At 55.0% G+C, this 11556-nt stretch overlaps 1 protein-coding gene across 1 annotated transcript in view; it reads right to left on the reverse strand.

Moving 5' to 3' along the window:
- The window catches only part of LOC141258432 (angiopoietin-2-like), a 73625-nt gene extending 62999 nt beyond the window's left edge, over positions 1-10626 (reverse strand). The window contains exon 1 of the mRNA XM_073673432.1: positions 10276-10626. Within this exon, the coding sequence (XP_073529533.1) occupies positions 10276-10626 (351 nt within the window). The remainder of the gene's footprint in view (positions 1-10275) is intronic.
- Between the last annotated feature and the right edge of the window lie 930 nt (positions 10627-11556).

The raw sequence follows: 11556 nt of genomic DNA on the forward strand, positions 1-11556 counted from the left end.
CGATCAAATAACTCCGGAATGAGCGGAAGGGGGTACTTATTCTTCACCGTGATCTGGTTAAGGCCTCTATAGTCTATACAGGGACGGAGGGAGCCGTCCTTCTTTTGACGAAAAAGAAGCCTGCTCCCGCCGGGGAGGTAGATTTCCGGATGAATCCCCTGGCCAGATTCTCCTCAATATATTCGGACATCGAGCGGGTCTCAGCAGCGGATAATGGATAAATACACCCACGGGGAGGAGAAGTACCAGGTAACAGGTCGATAGGGCAGTCGTATGGTCTATGAGGGGGTAGTGTCTCTGCTTCCTTTTTATTAAAGACATCAGCATAAGACCAATACGGGATCGGAAGTCCAGGTAGATTAGCTGGGGTAGGAGAAGGACGGACGGGATGAACGGGAACCAGACAGGTCTTATGGCAGCCCTGTCCCCAGCGAAGGACCTCTCCGGTCTGCCAGTCAAGAACGGGTGCATGTCTCTGGAGCCAAGGTAGACCTAGCAAGAGGGCGTGAGAGAGTCCAGGCAGAACATGGAAGGAGATACTTTCAGAATGCAGCATTCCCACCTGCAGAGTAATGGATTCGGTGATGAGTTGGATGGGGCGTGGTAAGAGCCCCCCATCCACGGCAGCAACGGACAAGGGTACAGCCAGAGGTTTGGTGGGGATGCGGTATTTCTCTACCAGGGACTGTGAAATAAGATTCCCGGCTGCTCCAGAGTCAAGTTGGGCTAGTTCGAAATAACGGTTCTCCCCGTAGACGATTGAAACTGACAACAGCAGGGATGGAGAGGATTTATTCTTGTCTAGGTGGACCTCTCTGAGCGAACCTAGACACAGGCGTTTCCCGACCTCTCCGGGCAGGCACGGATCCGGTGCTCCTTACTGCCGCAGTAGAAGCAGGTCCCCTCGGCACGGCGTAAGTCCTGACGGGTCTTGACCATCTTGGTCTGGTCGACCTGCATAGGCTCAGGAGAGTGTACCTGGTAAGAGACAGAAGGAGTGACGGGTTTCTGAAAAGTAGGAGCTAGACGGGGTAATCTCCTCTCACGGGTGACCTCTCTGGCACGCTCCTGGAACCATAGGTCAATCCGGGTGGCAAGAGTTATTAAGTCATCGAGAGTGGTAGGAATGTCCCGGCCGGCAAGCTCATCTTTAATATGGCCGGACAGACCCTCCCAGAAGACGGATACCAGAGCGTCGTTATCCCAGGCCAGCTCCGAGGCAAGGGTACGGAACCGTATGGCATATTGGCCCACGGTGAGACTTTCCTGACGGAGGCGTAGCAGAGATGATGCGGATGAGGTCTTCCGTCCGGGTTCGTCGAAGACTTTCCGGAAAGCCGTGAGAAAAGCAGGCAAGTTGGATACCAGGGGGTCTCCTCTCTCCCATTGAGGATTTAGCCAGGCCAGGGCCTCCCCGGTGAGATGGGACATGATGAATGCAATTTTGGCCCGGTCGGAGTTAAACTGGTGAGATAATAGTGCAAAGTGCAGGGTGCACTGATTTATGAAGCCCCGAGCCTGGGCGGAGTCGCCTCCGAAGCGAGGAGGTGCAGAAAGACGGGGTCCGGGGTAAGGTACCATGGTATTGGTGGGCAGCGGGGCTGCCGGGTTGCGAGTCATGGCACTGGCGGAGGTTGCTGGTGGAGCAGTCAGAGTGTCCAGGCGAGTATTGACATTCCGCAGGTGACCCAGGATGGACTCCTGTTGGGACCTTTGACGGGACAGTTCATGACACAAGTCCGAGAGCGAGGAAGCTTGGGTGCCACCGGGTTACATGGCCCGAGCAAACTGTAACGGGTCTGGGAGGTGGAACCTCAGAGCTACTATACAAGGGGGCGGCCCTTGTAAGGGAGCGGGTGGCGACCAGGAAAGACGGGCTGGAAGTCACAGCAGGAGAACGGGATAGTCTCTGAGTGAACGGGCTGGAGGTCACGGCAAGTGACCGAGGCAGTCTCTGGATGAACGGGCTGGTGGTCACGGCAGGTGAACGGGACAGTCTCTGAGTGAACGGGCTGGAGGTCACGGTAAGTGACCGAGGCAGTCTCTGGATGAACGGGCTGGTGGTCACGGCAAGTGACCGGGACAGTCTCTAGGTAAAGGGTTGGTACGACCTGTGGCGGCTGAAGATAGACGTGAGCTCCCAGGTGAGCAGGCGAGAGTCTCTGGATGAACGGGTGGTCACAGCATGTGACGGCGGAGCCTCCAGGAAGACCAACAGACAGGCGGCAGATGAGCGGTCCCAGGTGAGCGGACAGAAGTCTCTGGACAGGCGGGTGGTCACAGCACGTGACGCCGGAGCCTCCAGGTAGGCTAGCAGACAGGTAGCAGATGAGCACTCCCAGGTGAGCGGGCAGGAGTCACTGGACAGGCAGGTGGTCACAGCACGTGACGGCGGAGCCTCCAGGTAGGCTAGCAGGCAGGTAGCAGATGTGCGCTCCCAGGTGAGCGGGCAAGCTGGTCCATAGACAGACTGACAGGAGTTTGGAAGGCAGACCGTCGGACCTCAGGCAAGCAGGCAGGTAGCTGATGTGCGCTCCCAGGTGAGCGGGCAGGCTGGTCCTTAGACAGACTGACAGGAATGGTAAGGCAGACCGTCGGACCTCAGATTAGCAGGCAGGTAACAAGTAATCAGGCAGGAATCTGGCAGGTAACTGGCAGGTATCTGGCAACGGGACCTGAGGGCTGAAGCACAGGTGAGACACTGGTGCAAACAACAATGCTCGGGCACCTCCAATTTGGAGGAGGTGCCTTATATATGGTGAAGTCCTCCGGCCATTGGCCGGGGACTCCTTAGGACGGCGCGCGCGGCCCCTTTAAGAGGGAGGGAGAGCGCGCGCACCCTAAGCACAGTGGCCGGGAAGGAGCGCGCGCTGCCAGCAGAGCGGGAGAGGGACGCCGGGCACGGAGCAGAGCGGTGAGGGGAACAGCGTCCCTGCCTAGCAGAGGGCAGGGACGCCGGCGCTACACCCACCTGCAGAGTAATGGATTCGGTGATGAGTTGGATGGGGCGTGGTAAGAGCCCCCCATCCACGGCAGCAACAGACAAGGGTACAGCCAGAGGTTTGGTGGGGATGCGGTATTTCTCTACCAGGGACTGTGAGATAAGATTCCCGGCTGCTCCAGAGTCAAGTTGGGCTAGTTCGAAATAACGGTTCTCCCCGTAGACTATTGAAACTGACAACAGCAGGGATGGAGAGGATTTATTCTTGTCTAGGTGGACCTCTCTGAGCGAACCTAGACACAGGCGTTTCCCGACCTCTCCGGGCAGGCACGGATCCGGTGCTCCTTACTGCCGCAGTAGAAGCAGGTCCCCTCGGCACGGCGTAAGTCCTGACGGGTCTTGACCATCTTGGTCTGGTCGACCTGCATAGGCTCAGGAGAGTGTACCTGGTAAGAGACAGAAGGAGTGACGGGTTTCTGAAAAGTAGGAGCTAGACGTGGTAATCTCCTCTCACGGGTGACCTCTCTGGCACGCTCCTGGAACCGTAGGTCAATCCGGGTGGCAAGAGTTATTAAATCATCGAGAGTGGTAGGAATGTCCCGACCGGCAAGCTCATCTTTAATACGGCCGGACAGACCCTCCCAGAAGACGGAAACCAGAGCGTCGTTATCCCAGGCCAGCTCCGAGGCAAGGGTACGGAACCGTATGGCATATTGGCCCACGGTGAGACTTTCCTGACGGAGGCGTAGCAGAGATGATGCGGATGAGGTCTTCCGTCCGGGTTCGTCGAAGACTTTCCGGAAAGCCGTGAGAAAAGCAGGCAAGTTGGATACCAGGGGGTCTCCTCTCTCCCATAGAGGATTTAGCCAGGCCAGGGCCTCCCCGGTGAGATGGGACATGATGAATGCAATTTTGGCCCGGTCGGAGTTAAACTGGTGAGATAATAGTTCAAAGTGCAGGGTGCACTGATTTATGAAGCCCCGAGCCTGGGCGGAGTCGCCTCCGAAGCGAGGAGGTGCAGAAAGCCGGGGTCCGGGGTAAGATACCATGGTATTAGTGGGCAGTGGAGCTGCCGGATTGCGAGACATGGCACTGGCGGAGGTTGCTGGTGGAGCAGTCAGAGTGTCCAGGCGAGTATTGACATTCCGCAGGTGACCCAGAATGGACTCCTGTTGGGACCTTTGACGGGACAGTTCATGACACAGGTCCGAGAGCGAGGGAGCTTGGGTGCCACCGGGTTCCATGGCCCGAGCAAACTGTAACGGGTCTGGGAGGCGGAACCTCTGAGCTACTATACAAGGGGGCGGTCCTTGTAAGGGAGCGGGTGGCGACCAGGGAAGACGGGCTGGAAGTCTCAGCAGGTGAACGGGACAGTCTCTGAGTGAACGGGACAGTCTCTGAGTGAACGGGCTGGAGGTCACGGCAAGTGACCGGGGCAGTCTCTAGGTATAGGGTTGGTACGACCTGTGGCGGCTGAAGATAGACGTGAGCTCCCAGGTGAGCAGGCGAGAGTCTCTGGATGAACGGGTGGTCACAGCATGTGACGGCGGAGCCTCCAGGAAGACCAGCGGACAGGCGACAGATGAGCGCTCCCAGGTGAGCGGGCAGAAGTCTCTGGACAGGCGGGTGGTCACAGCACGTGACGGCAGAGGCTCCGGGTAGGCAAGCAGACTGGTAGCAGATGAGCGCTCCCAGGTGAGCGGGCAGGAGTCACTGGACAGGCAGGTGGTCACAGCACGTGACGGCGGAGCCTCCAGGTAGGCTAGCAGGCAGGTAGCAGATGTGCGCTCCCAGGTGAGCGGGCAAGCTGGTCCATAGACAGACTGACAGGAGTTGGAAGGCAGACCGTCGGACCACAGGCAAGCAGGCAGGTAGCTGATGTGCGCTCCCAGGTGAGCGGGCAGGCTGGTCCTTAGACAGACTGACAGGATTAGTAAGGCAGACCGTCGGACCTCAGGCTAGCAGGCAGGTAGCAAGTAATCAGGCAGGAATCTGGCAGGTAACTGGCAGGTAACTGGCAACGGGACCTGAGGGCTGAAGCACAGGTGAGACACAGGTGCAAACAACATTGCTCGGGCACCTCCATTTTGGAGGAGGTGCCTTATATATGGTAAAGTCCTCCGGCCATTGGCCGGGGACTCCTTAGGACGGCGCGCGCGGCCCCTTTAAGAGGGAGGGAGAGCGCGCGCGCGCGCCCTAAGCACAGTGGCCGGGAAGGAGCGCGCGCTGCCAGCAGAGCGGGAGAGGGACGCCGGGCACGGAGAAGAGCGGTGAGGGGAACAGCGTCCCTGCCTAGCAGAGGGCAGGGACGCCGGCACTACACTCTGCCTTACTGCCCTGCCCCTGATTCTGACCTCTGTGTACTCTTCCTGCTGCCCTGCCCTGATCCTGACCTCGGTGTACTCTGCGTACTGCCTGCCCTGATCCTGACCTCGGTGTACTCTGCCTTACTGCCCTGCCCCTGATTCTGACCTCTGTGTACTCTGCCTGCTGCCTGCCCTGATCCTGACCTCGGTGTACTCTGCCTTACTGCCCTGCCCCTGATTCTGACCTCTGTGTACTCTTCCTGCTGCCCTGCCCTGATCCTGACCTCGGTGTACTCTGCGTACTGCCCTGCCCCTGATCCTGACCTCTGTGTACTCTGCCTGCTGCCTGCCCTGATCCTGATCTCGGTGTACTCTGCCTTACTGCCCTGCCCCTGATTCTGACCTCTGTGTACTCTGCCTGCTGCCCTGCCCTGATCCTGACCTCGGTGTACTCTACGTACTGCCCTGCACCTGATCCTGACCTTGGTGTACTCTGCGTATTGCCCTGCCCCTGATCCTGACCTTGGTGTACTCTGCGTATTGCCCTGCCCCTGATCCTGACCTTGGTGTACTCTGCGTACTGCCCTGCCCCTGATCCTGACCTCTGCGTACTGCCCTGCCCCTGATCCTGACCTCTGCGTACTGCCCTGCCCCTGATCCTGACCTCGGTGTACTCTGCGAACTGCCCTGCCCCTGATCCTGACCTTGGTGTACTCTACGTATTGTCCTGCCCCTGATCCTGACCTTGGTGTACTCTGTTCACTGCCCTGCCCCTGACCTCAGTGTACTCTGCCTTCCTGCCCTGCCTCTGATCCTAACTTCTGCTTACTCTGCCTACTGCCCTGTCCCTGATCCTGACCTCTGTGTACTCCTCATACTGCCCTGCCCCTAATCCTGACCACTCTGTACTATGTGCACTGCCCTGCCCCTGATCCTGACCTCAGTGTACTCCGCCTGCTGCCCTCCCCCTTATCCTGACCTCTGTGTACTCTGCCTGCTCCCAACCCCCTTATCCTGACCTCTGTGTACTCTGTGTACCGCCCTGCCCCTGATCCTGACCTCTGTGCACTCTACGTACTCCCTGCCCCTGATCCTGACCTCTGTGTACTCTGCCTGCTGCCCTCCCCCTTATCCTGACCTCTGTGTACTCTGCCTGCTGCCAACCCCCTTATCCTGCCTCTGTGTACTCTGTGTACCGCCCTGCCCCTGATCCTGACCTCTGTGCACTCTACGTACTCCCTGCCCCTGATCCTGACCTCTGTGTACTCTATGTACTGCCCTGCACCTGATCATGACCTCTGTGCACTCTACGTACTCCCTGCCCATGATCCAGACCTCTGTGCACTCTACGTACTGCCAAGCCCCTTATCCTGACCTCTGTGCACTCTACATACTGCCCTGTCCCTGATTCTGACCTCTGTGCACTTTACGTACTGCCCTGCCCCTGATCCTGACCTCTGTGCACTCTACGTACTCCCTGTCCCTGATCCTGACCTCTGTGTATTCTATGTACTGCCCTGCTCCTGATTCTGACCTCTCTTATGCGTACTGCCCTGCACCTGATCCTGACCTCTGTGCACTCTACGTACTTCCCTGCCCCTGATCCTGACCTCTGTGTACTCTATGTACTGCCCTGCCCCTGATCCTGACCTCTGTGTACTCTATGTACTGCCCTGCCCCTGATCCTTACCTCTGTGTATTCTATGTACTGCCCTGCCCCTGATCCTGACCTCTGTGTACTCTGCGTACTGCCCTGCCCCTGATCCTGACCTATGTGCACTCTACCTACTGCCCTGCCCCTGATCCTGACCTCTGTGTACTCTGCGTACTGCCCTGCCCCTGATCCTGACCTCTGTGTATTCTATGTTCTGCCCTGTCCCTGATTCTGACCTCTGTGTACTCTGCGTACTGCCCTGCCCCTGATCCTGACCTCTGTGCACTCTACGTACTGCCCTGCCCCTGATCCTGACCTCTGTGTACTCTATGTACTGCCCTGCCCCTGATCCTGACCTAAGTGCACTCTACCTACTGCCCTGCCCCTGATCCCGACCTCTGTGTACTCTATGTACTGCCCTGCCCCTGATCCTGACCTCTGTGTATTCTATGTACTGCCATGCCCCTGATCCTGACCTCTGTGTACTCTATGTACTGCCCTGCCCCTGATCCTGACCTCTTTGTATTCTATGTACTGCCCTGCCCCTGATCCTGACCTCTGTGTACTCTATGTACTACCCTGCCCCTGATCCTGACCTCTGTGTATTCTATGTACTGCCTTGCCCCTGACCTCTGTGTATTCTATGTACTGCCCTGCCCCTGATCCTGACCTCTGTGTACTCTATGTACTGCCCTGCCCCTGATCCTGACCTATGTGTATTCTATGTACTGCCCTGCCCCTGATCCTGACCTCTGTGTACTCTATGTACTGCCCTGCCCCTGATCCTGACCTCTGTGTACTCTATGTACAGCCCTGCCCCTGATCCTGACCTCTGTGTACTCTATGTACTGCCCTGCCCCTGATCCTGACCCCTGTGTACTCTATGTACTGCCCTGCCCCTGATCCTGACCTCTGTGTATTCTATGTACTGCCCTGCCCCTGATCCTGACCTCTGTGTACTCTATGTACTGCCCTGCCCCTGATCCTGACCTCTGTGTACTCTATGTACTGCCCTGCCCCTGATCCTGACCTCTGTGTACTCTATGTACTGCCCTGCCCCTGACCTCTGTGTACTCTATGTACTGCCCTGCCCCTGATCCTGACCTCTGTGTACTCTATGTACTGCCCTGCCCCTGTCCTCTTTGTATTCTATGTACTGCCCTGCCCCTGATCCTGACCTCTGTGTATTCTATGTACTGCCCTGCCCCTGATCCTGACCTCTGTGCACCCTATGTACTGCCCTGCCCCTGACCTCTGTGTATTCTATGTACTGCCCTGTCCCTGATCCTGACCTCTGTGTATTCTATGTACTGCCCTGCACCTGATCCTGACCTCTGTGTACTCTATGTACTGCCCTGCCCCTGATCCTGACCTCTGTGTACTCTATGTACTGCCCTGCCCCTGATCCTGACCTCTGTGTAGTCTATGTACTGCCCTGCCCCTGACCTCTGTGTATTCTATGTACTGCCCTGCCCCTGACCTCTGTGCACTCTATGTACTGCCCTGCCCCTGATCCTGACCTCTGTGTACTCTATGTACTGCCCTGCCCCTGATCCTGACCTCTGTGTATTCTATGTACTGCCCTGCCCCTGATCCTGACCTCTGTGTACTCTATGTACTGCCCTGCACCTGATCCTGACCTCTGTGTACTCTATGTACTGCCCTGCCCCTGATCCTGACCTCTGTGTACTCTATGTACTGCCCTGCCCCTGATCCTGACCTCTGTGTAGTCTATGTACTGCCCTGCCCCTGACCTCTGTGTATTCTATGTACTGCCCTGCCCCTGACCTCTGTGCACTCTATGTACTGCCCTGCCCCTGATCCTGACCTCTGTGTACTCTATGTACTGCCCTGCCCCTGATCCTGACCTCTGTGTATTCTATGTACTGCCCTGCCCCTGATCCTGACCTCTGTGTACTCTATGTACTGCCCTGCCCCTGATCCTGACCTCTGTGTATTCTATGTACTGCCCTGCCCCTGATCCTGACCTCTGTGTACTCTATGTACTGCCCTGCCCCTGATCCTGACCTCTGTGTATTCTATGTACTGCCCTGCCCCTGATCCTGACCTCTGTGTATTCTATGTACTGCCCTGCCCCTGATCCTGACCTCTGTGTACTCTATGTACTGCTCTGCCCCTGATCCTGACCTCTGTGTATTCTATGTACTGCCCTGCCCCTGATCCTGACCTCTGTGTACTCTATGTACTGCCCTGCCCCTGATCCTGACCTCTGTGTATTCTATGTACTGCCCTGCCCCTGATCCTGACCTCTGTGTACTCTATGTACTGCCCTGCCCCTGATCCTGACCTCTGTGTATTCTATGTACTGCCCTGCCCCTGATCCTGACCTCTGTGTACTCTATGTACTGCCCTGCCCCTGATCCTGACCTCTGTGTATTCTATGTACTGCCCTGCCCCTGATCCTGACCTCTGTGTACTCTATGTACTGCCCTGCCCCTGATCCTGACCTCTGTGTACTCTATGTACTGCCCTGCCCCTGATCCTGACCTCTGTGTATTCTATGTACTGCCCTGCCCCTGATCCTGACCTCTGTGTACTCTATGTACCGCCCTGCCCCTGATCCTGACCTCTGTGTACTCTATGTACTGCCCTGCCCCTGATCCTGACCTCTGTGTACTCTATGTACTGCCCTGCCTCTGATCCTGACCTCTGTGTACTCTATGTACTGCCCTGCCCCTGATCCTGACCTCTGTGTACTCTATGTACTGCCCTGCCTCTGATCCTGACCTCTGTGTACTCTATGTACTGCCCTGCCCCTGATCCTGACCTCTGTGTACTCTATGTACTGCCCTGCCCCTGATCCTGACCTCTGTGTATTCTATGTACTGCCCTGCCCCTGATCCTGACCTCTGTGTACTCTGCTTTGTACTTTGGGGCCTGGCAGGAAACTATTTTTCTTCTCTGCTGACTCTGACCCTACAGTTAAGGGGATTTAGTAGTCAGATGTTCATGAAGCCGTATCTCAAAACCTCTATCCTGGGCAGAATATTTTTGGTTGTAAAGGTGGCAATATCTAATTACCTTGTCTATGGGGAAGGGGATATGTGCATGGAAGAGCAGGAAGGTTTATTTTGTTTTATTATTTTTTTAAGCCGCCATTTATTGTGCTTTGGGGTCCGATCGTTGTATTTTTTTCAGACTAAACTTAATCTTCTCAAAACAAGTTTGCTCTTCTGCAGTGGAGGACAATCAAGCTCTTTGTTGATGTTGCCCTTGGTTGGACCCCAGCTCTACACAGCAAACCACTGAACCATTGTACTAGTTAGGAACAATCCTGTAAACATTATTTTTATTGCAGTCATGCAGTGCAAAGCTGGAGCCTCCAGGTGTCACTATAGAGTCTAAATCTGTACCTGATGTTCTAACATCCGCAGACGATGTCTATGGTTCCTGAGCTCCTCCTGAAGCTCGGCTATGAGTTCCCGCATCTCTAGAATGTGCTGTTTCCTAACTTCATTCTCATGGAGCCAGTAGGAAACCTCGTCAGTACAACGGAAAATATCCGGGCAGCGGTGTCCATCTTGTTGGGGCAGCGTAGCAATAATCTTACACTTTCCATTCGTCAGGACATGATTGCTGTATTCTTCACAGCCTCTCCGCGCAGAGTCCCCGCGAGATGTCTGATAGGAGTGATAGTCATTCAGAGCCAACGTGCCTGGAATTAGTGGCCATATGAATCCAGACATGAGCAGATGGACCGCCATTTATAAAATGTCTCCAGTCGTCAAAGCCATGGAGGGAGTGTGGAAATTAGGATGGAGCCATGTCCCAGGTAAGGAGGTCCATGAGAAGCTTTTTTGCTTTGGCTCCGGGATCACTGGTCAACATTGGTTATATTCAGTCCCAAAGAGTCACTTCATCATCCTGGAAAGAGAATTATGGGCAAAACTTAGCGTTAAGGTCATAAACACATAGATATCACAGTATGGACGAAGCATAAGGAGGATCGGAGGGACACAAGAAGAGGAAGGAACCGTAATAAGAGTTATTCTTCCTAACCATCTTTTAGAAAAAAAACTTTCTCAATCTGGAAGACTCGGCAGGACTTGGTATACCTTTCATTTCGAAGAGCATCATGCATGCACAACCTCCTGAAGTGGCCGATGTTAGAAAAATGTGCACCTCAAACAGTGATTGTCAGAGGATTTTGGCTCCTAAATCAGACGATCATCAGAGGTTCCTCCTTTACAGAAAAGTATACTCAAATAGGGAAGCCCCCTCAAAGTAAATTTATTGGAGAACTTATTTTTTGGGGCAATTTTTTCTCCTAATTCTCTAAAAACTTCCTTAACTATAGGAGAATTTGTTTTACATGATGGGTGGTCCCTTCTAATAAATTCATATGGAAGACACATATCTGGAAGGGGGGATTCTTTGTGTCAATGATAGCTGATGAGATCATGGACACATTTTGTTCTGTCAGTGCACATGCTCCTCCATCAGTGATCATTTTATGGACATGAGACTAGTGTTGAGCGAGTATGTTCTATTAACCCTTTCGCCGAGTATGCTCGGGCCGAGCTCCGAGTATTTATAGCTGCTCGGTGATATGGTTGAATCGCTCCCGTGTGCATGATTTGCAACTGTTTGACAGCTTTATTGCATGGGAGGAATGTCTATTTCTTACACATTCC

The sequence above is a fragment of the Phyllobates terribilis genome, unplaced genomic scaffold, assembly GCF_046119375.1.
Source record: "Phyllobates terribilis strain yellow unplaced genomic scaffold, ASM4611937v1 Scaffold_3__8_contigs__length_932513732, whole genome shotgun sequence".
In the NCBI taxonomy this organism is placed as follows: domain Eukaryota; kingdom Metazoa; phylum Chordata; class Amphibia; order Anura; family Dendrobatidae; genus Phyllobates; species Phyllobates terribilis.